General features: G+C 42.2%; 1 protein-coding gene across 1 annotated transcript in view; it reads right to left on the reverse strand.

Annotated features, from left to right (window-relative positions):
* Window positions 1-9,497, reverse strand: part of LOC111971000 (follistatin-related protein 1) — an 18,973-nt gene extending 9,476 nt beyond the window's left edge. Inside the window, exons 1-2 of the mRNA XM_070445879.1 lie at window positions 9,336-9,497; window positions 9,164-9,220 (exon numbers count right to left, since the gene is read on the reverse strand). Coding sequence (XP_070301980.1) covers window positions 9,164-9,220; window positions 9,336-9,338 — 60 coding nt within the window. The 5' untranslated portion in view covers window positions 9,339-9,497. The remainder of the gene's footprint in view (window positions 1-9,163; window positions 9,221-9,335) is intronic.
* Between the last annotated feature and the right edge of the window lie 3,193 nt (window positions 9,498-12,690).

Raw genomic sequence — 12,690 nt, forward strand, 5'->3', positions numbered from 1 at the left:
GAGTAGTGGGTCAGGATGGTGAATGGGAGACCCTCTATTCTTCCAGTATACCACAATACCACACCTTCAAGTTGGAATCTGCATGGCACCAATATGATATTATATTTTCTATGCATATATGAGGGGGTTCCAATGGGGGACCATGTACAGACTGCAGCCTGGCGTCACAGATGGCAGGACGGGGGGTCAGAGATCACCAGCTGCCTGAGCCTAGTGACCCCTGACCTCTCACCATTGATATTTTKGGGTATTTTATTAGGATCCCCATTCGGGTCCACACAGCCACAGCTACTCTTCCTGCCCGGCCACACAGCCCTACTTAAGTAACAATCATAASTATMTGCTGGTATGTCACTGCTTGGCTGACATGTGTTTTGAGATTTTCACAGACAAAAAGATATGCAGTCAAAAAAGTGACAAGTGACCAACAGCCTTGTGGAATCTCTCTCTCTATATATCCCTCCTTATAGAGACATACGCACTCTTTTATACATAAGCTAAACAAACAAGAGGGTTTGCAGTTTTTTTGATTCTATCGGTTCCATTGAGCCAGGCAAGCCCAATCAAGCCCAACATTTGAAATGATTTTGAATACTATTTGATCCTAGGSCTGACACACACATGCACACGCACTGGCACGTACAGTAAGTGCACGCTCTCGCACGCAGACACACACATACGCAGGTCAGGTCGAGACCCCCTGTCTCAGGCGTGTTATTTTCATTAGTCCACGTGAAGATTTATGGCAGGGTCGGTCCACAGGCCAAGAGCTGATGGTAAAAAAGACATCCATCTTCGAGCTGTCTAACAGAGGAGCTGTACACACTTGAACACACACTTGAACACACACACACACACAGATTTGCATTCTCAGCTGGAGCATCTGGTCTGGACTGACTTCTCTCTCTGTGTGTCCAGAGGGAGATGGATAGCGTGAGTGGGAGACAACAAGAAGAAAGCCACTTCAGGGAAACGAGGGCGCAAACATTCCCCTGCAGAGCCAAGATGAGGAATTTGGGAGCATGTCCAACCTGTGAGTCTCCCATCCAATCCGAACTTGTTTTATAGGGCAAAGTCAAGACACTGAAAAAAGAAAGCTGTAAGTCAGGGGCATACCAAACCAATCATGGCTTTAATAGGGTTGGAAGGACCAACCAGTTGGGGAGAGAGCCTTCCATCTGTTACCCAAGGAACCTCGTTTCTAAATGACCCACTTATCYGAGTATAACTTAACTCCGGTTAACCCCAAATTCGACACTCTCTCATTGACCTACATATCAACATCCCTCAGTTCTTGGTATTATTTTTGTGGACAGATTTTGGGCAGAGTAAATGCTCTCGCATCGCCTCTTCCTCTCTGGTGTATCCAGAGAGCTACTGGAGACCCATARCAGAGACGGAAAAGGAAGCGAGACACCCCAATCACTGTTTTCTTCCTGKKTTTTTTTCTGGTTCAATGAAAGTCACTGAACTAACTAGACCAGACGCTCCTGCTATTGCGTTGGTGTCTATTGGAGACTGACACTTTTTCCYCCAATGGTAAACGCCCTGATCTTCATTTATCCACCATCTTTGCCCATATGGCTCAAACAGAGGAAGTGAGTGTGAATGGACTGTGAGCAAAACATAACGGGTACACAATTCTACACCACACTGCCTACATGGCTTTCACAATAAAAACCTTCTGGCTCCACCAGCTCCTTCGGAGGGGCCTCAGGGGAAGATGCTAAAATGGCTACACGGGGATAATAATTGTTTCTGCTCTTTATTTCACAGCCACGTTGAGTMATTTGGAGGGAGAGGCYTAGAACAGGCCAGGCAGGAAASAACACACAGGGAACAGTGATTACTTTAACAGAGAGACAGACAGCAAACATGGGTCTGGTCCCTCCACAGGGTGAGGAGAGCAACTGTGTTCTCCAACTGTGGTAAATACTCAAACCAGTGCCAAGACTAAAACTTCATGATTGAGTTATCACTTGGGATGTACTGTAGTGGGGATGACCACGACTTACACTAAACTATGACTAATGACTATGCATCGTCAGACAACCAAAGGTCAATTTATTGGATATATATTGGATAATGGTATTTTACAGACAGAATGAACTATAAGGYCTACACTGAGTTTCTGTGAGGTTCATACCAGCAACACTAGTTACTAGATACCCGTAGGACTCGAACACAGGAAGTGAATGTGGACGGATTGKGAGCAAAACACAATGAGTACACAATTCTACACAACAGTGAGTGAWCACTTTGGAGAAACCTTCCAGCGCCCAGTTATAGACAAGAAACAGACCTAGTCCCMAAAACAAACAAACATGGTTTCCTTCGATTCAAACAAAGGAAGTGTCACTTTCATCGTCCTACTTGGCAAATAAATATTTTCTAAAACAAGGAGAGGTCACACACGACAAAAAAACAACAGTGTTAAGGTTTGAGTTATAATAAACTATTACTGCATTTAGGTCATGAAGATATTGGAAGAAAATACTCTCTCCCTATCTGTAACTTCAAGATCCTTCGTCATTAAAGCTTCAAATCGCTTTACATAAAATGTAATTGCCAATGTCATATTTCTCTTTGAAAGCCAGTAAAAAGGCTGTAGAGGCTGATTGTACTCTTTATTATACTGATTATACTCTTGAATTCTAAAGTGCCTTCCTGGAGAGGAGCGCGTGTCATGTCTATACTTCATAACTCACAAAGACCCAAATCACTAGGCCCACAGTGTACTGAACATATGAGTCACATTAGTCCTTTGCAAGCAGACAAAAAAAATAATTGAGATGGAGGCAGAGGAAATGTTGTTTTTGTACCGTAGCCCTGTCTCATGTAAGGCTGTGTCTGTGGCTATTGGGGAAGGGGGCCTTATACATCTAAACAGAAGGACAAACAGCAAAGAAAGGCCTCTTGTCTCCCTGCAGAGAGAAGATACAGGTAACTGACAAAATAAAGGAGGCACCAACTTAGTATCTTAATAGGGCGGTGGACGACCACGAGCCAGAACCGCTTCAAAGCACCTTGGCATAAATTCTAGTCTGGAAGTCTATTGTAGGGATGCGACACCGTTCTTCCACGAGGAATTTGATCATTTGGTGTTTTGTTGATGGTGGTGGAAAACGCTGTCTCAGGCGCCGCTCCAGAACGTCCCACAAGTGTTCAAATGGGTTTAGATATGGTGATTGAGACGGCCATGGTACATGATTTACAATGTTTTCATGCTCATCAAACCATTTAGTGACCATTCGTGCCCTGTGGATGGGGGCATTGTCATCCTATGGGGGCATAGCCATGATAGCCAAAACAATGTAAAGGAAAAATGAATTGTGCCGTCTGGTTTGCATAATATAAGGAACTTTAAATGATTTAGACTTTTAATTTTGATACTTAAGTATATTTTAGCAAATGCATGTACTTGTGTTACTTAAGTATTTTTAAAACCAAATACTCTTAGACTTTTAATCAAGTAGTATTTCACTGGGTGACTTTCACTTTTACTTGAGTAATTTATTAAGGTATSTTTACTTTTACTCAAGTATGACAATTGGGTACTTTTTCCAGCAAKTACGTTCCATACAGTACAGAACTACATGTAACTGCAGATCAACTTCAAACTTGCCTGATCCATCTACATAGCATCATGATTTTAGTATAAACTACACACACAAATCAATAACAATCAGTTAAGTCGTGCCTTAATAAGTGTGTCTAAAGTGAACAGCATTCTTTCCCTCTACTATAGTCAATCGCCCAGGTTAGGCCCAAATGAGAGAGCTCACCCMACATACCAGGCATTCCTGCCCAGGTCAAAGGCCTGATTYGGGGGACTGCTCACTCAGACAAACCCTCTGACTTCCAGGGCCATGGCTGCTCGCTCCAGCTATGCTGACCCATTTAGCACTTGCACAGCCCAGCTCCTGCTGCTTAGCCTACACACACACACACGCGCGCGCGCGCGCCAAACGAACGAACGAACACACACACAAAGCCCCTCACACACTGGAATGCTCTCACTCATGCATGAGCGCACATACACATTAGTGATGGGGGGAAAAAACAATACAAATACATATTGGGATATTATTTTGACGATATATCAATCGTATCGTTTTAACAACATTGCAATATTATTTTTGTGCTCGTTTGCTGTAGCTGCGCCAAAGCGTTCCTTCAGAGCTTGTTCTCCGTCTCTTTCTAAACAGGGAAGCCATTTGTTTTTCACACTTTTATTTCGCAATGAAGATCAAAAAAACTCATTTTTATCATGGCTGCCTCTTGTCATGCAGCAGATGGCGAGCAATATGTTTGAAACGCGAATCGCAAAATAAAATCAACAGCATCGAATTTGCAAATACATATGAATCGTGGAATGCGCAAATACATATGATGTCGGAGATAATATCGTATCGAGAAGGTCGCCTGGGAAATCCCCAGACCTAAAGACACTGCACGCACAGGGTCTGAGCTGTGTGTGAAACCAATCACCATGTTGGGAAGTAAGCTGCCTGGGGGGGGGTTCAGAGGGGCCTTGATCAACGGAGGAGGTGACCATGTGTGGCCCTGGCTTGTAAGAGGACATCTGGCCTGAGGTGGCCCAGCTGGGAGTGAAACTTTGTAACTCCATATCCAGTCTTTACGAGACTTTCCAAGAAGAAGGCAGCTGCTTTAACACAGGTTTTTGTGTCCATACTTTACGAAGAGGCGGGATTAGAAAGAAACGCGAGCACAAAAGTGATTCTTTTGACAAGTGTGACGTAATTTGTTAACTGACTCTCAGTTTTAGACCCTGACTCGGGCAATCAGATAAGGTTCAATAAGGTACTAATATAGTCGCAAATCCCCCCTAAAAGGTAGCCGGGACAAAGTGAATTGAGTCCAACGCATATATCTTTCATTATGTAATGAATCCCTGTTGTTTCCAAAGCTGGCAATGAGTTTTATTCTACTTTCTTGTTTTATTTTGCGTTCCCAACAAGCAGTATGCTTGCATAAATAAATAAAAACATTGAGTCCCTGAACATTTCGTCAGAGCGTCTTGCTCTGACAAAAAAACACGCGTTTCACATTAAGCTTTACAGAGCTAAGAGGGCGTTAAGGGGGGCAGTGAATTCCTCATAGGCTCTCTCACGCCTCGGCTCGCATCCAAGAAGACCAGCTTTCTAACCCAAGAACTCACTGCATTTTCCTCCACTCACACGTTCAACCTGAGCACTGACAACTCGGCCCGTGTTTAAAAAGTTTAGATACAAATTCTATTTGAGAACGCCCTTTCTGATTCTCCCTCTTTTCCATTTCTCTTCACAGATCTTCTTGGAAGTCGCGGCTGAATTTGCAGTGTCCAAGCTGCTACTGTAGAACGTAGTCTCTTTATTTGTCTGTCGCTCTAAAATGAGCATTTAAAGAATTCCATGCATTTAAATTAGAATATTGTTAGATAGAGTTGCATCATTCATTATGTATTAAAAGCTTTCATTAATGAGATCTTGGAGAGGTTATAAATAGGCATTTCACAGGCTCTCATTCATTCTTTGAYGGTCTCTGACAAATCAATATATTAATTAATTCACTGTATTAAAAGTGATTGGTTTAGATAGAGTGTCTCGTTCCTAACGGCTGTTTGAACCAATAAATCCAAGGTGATGTCATGAGCAAAAAGGCAGGCTCTAACAGCCTAATCAGYCTATAGCCTTATTGTTTCAAGTTYGTTCTCATGCTGGGTGAATGGAATGCCGTTACAGTGCTTCTCTCATCCACCCAAAAGCCTTGTATATATACTGTACCATCTCCCATAAATCCTTGRGAAGCTCTGTCCACTCAACTCCTCTCCCCCTAACTGTGTATAGCTCCCCTCTTCTCCCGTCCTCTCCCCCATCCTCCCACCCTTACTCCCCGGCCAGTCTCTCAACTAACTCTCATCGCCTATATCTCCCTCTCCCACTCTTGTTCCTCACTTCTTCATCCCACTCTCTCTCTCTCCCCTACCCACTTTCTTCCACCCTCAAACTCTTCTTTTTCTGTCTCTAACTCATCCCCCTCTCTCCTTGGCTAGTCTTTGGATGGTGCTGAGTGGTGTCATGCAGAACGGGCGTGTTCCTGTGTTGCTCTGTGCAGGCGGAGACGGTGAGCTAATGGCTGACAGATGTTTAGAGGAGGAGGAGACACTCTAGGACAAGACATTCTTAAGCAGAGCACTGTTCCAACCACACACTGTTGAGTAGGGACAAGCTAGCACACTTCATAAACGTGTGAACTGCCATGAACAGTTCTAAACAGTTCTGGACCATTGTGTTAATACAAGACAACCTTGCTGTAAATCGCCTTTCTACACCACAAGGTTRCRTTTATCAGTTGGCGGTTATGCACTCATTTGTGCTGTGTTCCTTGTCAGCCGTCCAGGCAACAGCTTCAGTCATCCAGACCACATTTTGAGACTAATTGGCCCCCCTAATAGGGCTAGAAATTGCCTGGTTTTCTCTCTCTCTCCCTCTCTCTCTCTCCCTTTCTTTCTCTCGCTCTCCTTCTCTCGCTCTATGAATCTGGGAAACATGCCAGACAGGGAGAGAGCGGGGGRAAAAGGCAGAGACAAAAGAGAAAGAAAGAGAGGGGGAAACCTTAAACTGACATAGAACACAGTGAAAAACATCAACCTTTCCCTTAATGAGCTTTACAAGTTGCTCTGTGTAGGAGAGCAAACAAGTGTTTCCACTGAGGGCATTCTTGGATGGCTCTGAAGTGGTATAATAGGGAAGACATCAAAACTATGAAATAACATATATGGAACCATGTAGTAAGCAAAAAAGTGTTAAACAAATCAAAATATATTTGAAATTATTCAAAGCAGCCACCCTTTGTCTTGATGACAGCTTGCACACTCTTGGCATTCTCTCAACCAGCTTCATGAGGTAGTCACCTGGAATGCATTTCAATTAACAGGTGTGCCTTCTTAAAAGTTAATGTGTGGAATTTCWTTCCTTCTTAATGTGTTTGAGCCAATCAGCTGTGTTGTGACAAGGTATACAGAAGATAGCCCTATTTGGTAAAAGACCAAGTCCATATTATGGCAAGAACAACTCAAATAAGCAAAGAGAAATGACAGTCCATCATTACTTTAAGACATGAAGGTCAGTCAATACGGAAGATTTCAAGAACTTTGAAAGTTTCTTCAAGTGCAGTCGCAAAAACCATCAAACGCTATGATGAAACTGTCTCTCATGAGAACCGCAACAGGAAAGGAAGACACAGAGTTACCTCTGCTGCAGAAGATAAGTTCATTAGAGTTACCAGCCTCAGAAATTGCAGCCCATATAAATGATTCACAGATTTCARGTAACAGACACATCTTAACATCAACTGTTCAGACGAGACTGCGTGAATCAGGCCTTCATGGTTGAATTGCTGGAAAGAAACCACTACTAAAGGACATCAATAATAATTAGAGACCTGCTTGAGCCAAGAAACACGAGCAATGAACATTAGACCTATAGAAATTTGTCCTTTGGTCTGGCGTCCAAATTGGAGATTTTTGGTCCAACCGCCGCGTCTTTGTGAGACGAGGTGTGGGTGAACGGATGATCTCCGCCTGTGTATTTTCCACCATAAAGCATGGAGGAGGTGTTATAGTGTGGGGGTGCTTTGCTGGTGACATTGTCTGTGATTTATTTAGAATTCAAGGCACACTTAACCAGCATGGCTACAACAGCATTCTGCAGCGATACGCCATCCCATCTGGTCTGGGCTCTGAGGGACTATCATTTGTTTTTCAACAGGACAATGACCCAAAACACCTCCAGGCTGTGTAAGGGCTATTTTACCAAGAAGGAGAGTGATTGAGTGCTGCATCAGATGCACTAGCCTCCACAATCCCCCAACCTCAACCAAATTCAGATAGTTTGAGTCGGCCCGCAGAGTAATTGAAAAGCAGCAAACAAGTGCTCAGCATATGTGGGAACTCCTTCAAGACTGTTGGAAAAGCATTCCAGGTGAAGCTGGTTGAGAAAATGCCAAGYGTGTGCAAAGCTGTCATCAAGGCAAATGGTGGCTATTTGAAGAATCTCTAATATAAAATATATTTGTTTGACACTTTTTTGTTACTAAATGATTCCATATGTGTTATTTCATAGTTTTGATGTCTTCACTATTATTCTACAATGTAGAAAATAGTAAAAATCAAGAAAAACCCTTCAATGAGTAGGTGTTCTAAAACTTTTAACTGGTAGTGTATGTATGTGTGTGTGTGTGTGTGTGTGTGTGTGTGTGTGCGTGCCTACGTTTGTGCATGTGTGTGTGTGTGGGTGGGCACACTTGCCTAACTGCAGCGCTTGTGTGTGTGTGGTTGTGGTGCGACAAAAAAAAATCCTCATTGTCTTTCCCAATTGTTATATTGGTCTATTTTCTCTGGGACCATCAATCCCCTCTCTGGCCACCACAGCACAAGACCAGTTCATTAACAACTGCCATAAACCTAGCCAGAGCCACCAACATGTCAGCAATACTACACTGGTGGTCAATGACCTAAGTGGCAGGCTCTACAAACAACTGTGAACAACTGTTCCTGCATGGCAACCAATCAGAAGTAGTTTACTGGAAACAGGGGTGAACAACCCCCCTCCCCCCCCAAAAAAACTATGCTGAAGTGAAGTACATTCAACAGCAGTGATCGTGATTTTCTTGATGTAAATGGCAGACAGACAGCACGTTAATTATCTTTGAATGTTCTCCAAAATATATGACATATCAAGTCTGTATGACAAAGACGATTCATAGAGATACTGATGGTTTGGAGCCAATTAGAATAGGCTGCTATTTCATTGGGACATAATGTACACACAACATGCACTCAAAGGCACTGGTTTAGTGAATGTTGACATCACATCTTTGAAGCCGGACAGATGTGCAAGGCTCCGCCTCTTCTTTTTCTGGACTCTTTGTCTTCTTTAAATGACTGTGTTTAGTTATTTAATATAAAAATATACACGCATCAGATTGTCCCAAATTAWATTGACCAATCAGACAAGCACGTTACTGTTGGATTATGTACAAWAGCCAAATAATTACAAAGTAAACTTTTGAAAAAAAAGGAAAACATTGTTTGTCAACAGACGAATTGTACTCTAGAACGTATATATTTTTTTACATCTAAATAATAAAAAGCATTTACCTCAGCATGACAGCAAACGACTGCGACTAGTAGACATAAAACGACACTTCGAAACATCTGCGGAGAACACAAATAATACAGTTGCTTCAGTGACAGCATGACAGTCAAAACAAAACTGAAGAAACTTAAGTATTTATAAAAACGAAGATGTCTTCCTTTCCCCCAAACGTACCATGTTAGCGGGTGATGACCAAAAGGCAGAGGGGAGACGGCAGGGTTCCGACTGAGACAAAGGAGGAGCGGAAAATTAGATTGGCGAAATTTGAGCACCACGGAGGAATTTTCCCCGTCTGTCTCCCCCTTCTGTGACTTGGCCAATAGAGCTCGATGCACTCGAATCGGGACGGAGAAACTGCAGCAAGAAGTGAAAAGTGCTCAAGGATGGACAAATGACGGGGAGAGAGTTGATTCAATGTTTAATGTTATCAAAAAAAGACATGTGCCATCCATGGTTCCTTAGTTGACTTACTCTGTATTTTATTCTGCAGGAGAAAAAAAAAAAATCCCACCAAATCGTTGTGTTTAAAAAAAAAAAAGTACACAAAAATATGCGCTATTCCACATGGAATCAAAACTTTTCATATCTTAATCGTTGATCAAACTTGCAAAGTCCAGTGCAGTGGCTTCACATGCAGATGTCGGTTTGTCCATCATGGGATATAAAGAATGCAGCACAAGTTATAACACCTACGGTAGTGCTACAGTACAGTAGTATACCTGACAAGTAAATGATGTGGATCATAAATCAAATTGTATAGATTTATTGATTTTGACGAATGCACACATATACGACACAATGCAAAAAAAGAAAAKAAAGAATGTGCTATTTCAAATCGATGTAATTACTGTAAAAACAAATTACATGAAAAATATTTTTGTGGATGTCCCTTCCAATATTTCCAATATTTTGTTCACCCAAATTTATGTTCATTTTGGACATTAACACATTTGAACAAATTATGGTAACTGTGTGTCTAAACATGAATATTCAATTACAGTCCTTTTTTTATCACTTTGGTACTATTTTGACTAGTATGKGGTACAATTTCACAACTCTTCCTACAAAACTCAAAACAGATCATCAAAGAGACTGTTTTTCAAAGGTTTAAGCACATTTTCAATTGACTAAGTACACCACACAAAATCAAACAGATTTTTTTTTCAGCAAACCTAATAATGTTAATCAAATACCTTCATATATAGCACATTTAGTTTCATCATACTGAATAGGCTGTTGCGAGTGGACATACTCATCGATTTTCAAGTATGATTTTGCTTCTGCTCAATTTGTTTAAATACATTTGACATCATTTAATCAACTGCCATTTATTTGTTAATCACTTATCGTTTGGTAACATATAGATTTTAAACTGTTTTGTTACTATATAGGATTTTGAGAACTACAGAACTAAATGTGTGTTTGGTAAAGTATAACACATCTAATGACATGTGTGATATCAAGATACCCATATTAATGACTGCTCATTATTGCTAATGATTACACATAGTGGTACCACAATTGGTCACCATATAAAAGAGGGTGTGTGAACACTTGCAAATACTTTTTAATGTGGAGCAGGGTAGACAGCAAGGAGAGGAAGAAATCAAGAGCTAGAGGAAAAAGGGCCCGTCAGAGATGTGGGCATGGGCCCGCCAAAGAGTGGGTATGGGCCCCGTCAAAGAGGTGGGTATGGGCCCCGTCAAAGAGGTGGGTATGGGCCCCGCCAAAGAGGGGATATGGCCCGTCAAAGAGGTGGGTATGGGCCGTCAAAGAGGTGGGTATGGGCCCGCCAAAGAGGTGGATTATGGGCCCCGTCAAAGAGGTGGGTATGGGCCCGTCAAAGAGGTGGGTATGGGCCGCCGTCAAAGAGGTGGGTATGGGCCCCGTCAAAGAGGTGGGTATGGGCCCGTCAAGAGGTGGGTATGGGCCGTTCCGAAAAAGAGGTGGACATCAGAGTGAGGGAGGCAGACGGGAAACTGTTATGTCTAATGAAGTCAGGGCTATCGTCGTTGACCATGTGGTAAAAAGAGGGCTTAACGTGGCAGCGGCTGCCAGATTAGTTCACCCAAATCTGAAATGATCAACTGTAAATTCGATCATGAGAACATTTCACCAAGAATAACCGGTAAGTCTGCAGATTTGCCTATGCTTTAACGTTACATTAACAGTAAATTACATATCGTAATGCATGTAAATTCACAAAGCAGTTCACAGTAGTCTACAGTATGATCTATTGACAGCATACTCTGTTCTACCCTCAGAATTCATGGTGGTGGCCGAGCCGTGTGCTGACCGACCAGCAGGAATGGGCAGTGGTGGAAATGGTGAGACCAGGAATGACATACAGCTGTACGGCTGTCTGAAATAAAGCAGGCCATTATGGAGAACGATGACACCTTTGCCAATGTGGCATCTATCAGCCTACCACAATCGCTCGCCTTTTGAAGAGGCACCAGGTATCTTTGAAACACATTTACCTGGTGCCCTTGAGAGAAACAACGACGGGTGAAATAATTCGAGTATGTTCAGGTAGCCAACTATATACTGTATTTCTGTTTGTATTTGATGCACACGCTACTCACAATATCATATTGGAACTACACTGTAAAAAATAACTAACCAAAATATATTTTTTGAGGTGATGGTGTTTGATGCTGCTGTGAACCATCACAATAATATCTTGTTGATGAAGCGGGCTTTAAAAACTGGCCAAAACTCGCGCCGTGGGCGGAACCTCATCGGGCCAACGGGTGACCTGGACAACTTGAGGAAACATCTCCAGCTATCTCTGAAGATGGTGTGGTAGGACGTAGGCCATTACTTGGTCTAAAACGATATCCTCAAAGATATCCTCATTATGTTGTGTTTTGGTGATTACACCAATGTTATCATGACATTTCACAATAAACTTGTATTTTGAATCCATGGTTGTGTGGTGAGAGATGTTTACAATGCAAATTAATGCACAATGACAGGTTTTGAATGAAAGACTGGCGGCGTTACAAGTGTGACCAGTTTGGAGTTTTGTACTGAGAGTAGTGAAAATGAACCACATACTTGTGAAAGTAGTACCAAAACGATAGGAGAAATGAACTTGAATGTGGTGCTGTGTGTGTGCATGTGTCTGTGGGTGCGTGCTTATGTGTGTGTGGGTGTGCATGTTTGTCTATCTGCTGTGCTTGTGTTTGTGTCTGTGGTTGAGGAGTGACAAAATCATTTCCTCATTGGCTTTCCCAACTGTCTGTTATATTGGTCCATTTTCTCGGTGGATAGATACATGAGCACCACAGCACACAAGCAGTTAATTAACAAGCACAACACCATAAACCTAGCCAGAGCAACCAATTTGAACAAAATTCTTGCTTTTAGCCTTTTTATATTGTAAMTATTTATTTACATATTCCTACTCTTCAAGGTCTCTATTAACAGGATTGGTGCAATATTCATCCCCAAAAAGTTTTAMGTTTCTGWAGTTAGGCAGAATATGCAGGATATGGCTCTGGATATGGTAAGATCACTACAATAA

The sequence above is a fragment of the Salvelinus sp. IW2-2015 genome, linkage group LG12 (genome assembly GCF_002910315.2).
Source record: "Salvelinus sp. IW2-2015 linkage group LG12, ASM291031v2, whole genome shotgun sequence".
In the NCBI taxonomy this organism is placed as follows: domain Eukaryota; kingdom Metazoa; phylum Chordata; class Actinopteri; order Salmoniformes; family Salmonidae; genus Salvelinus; species Salvelinus sp. IW2-2015.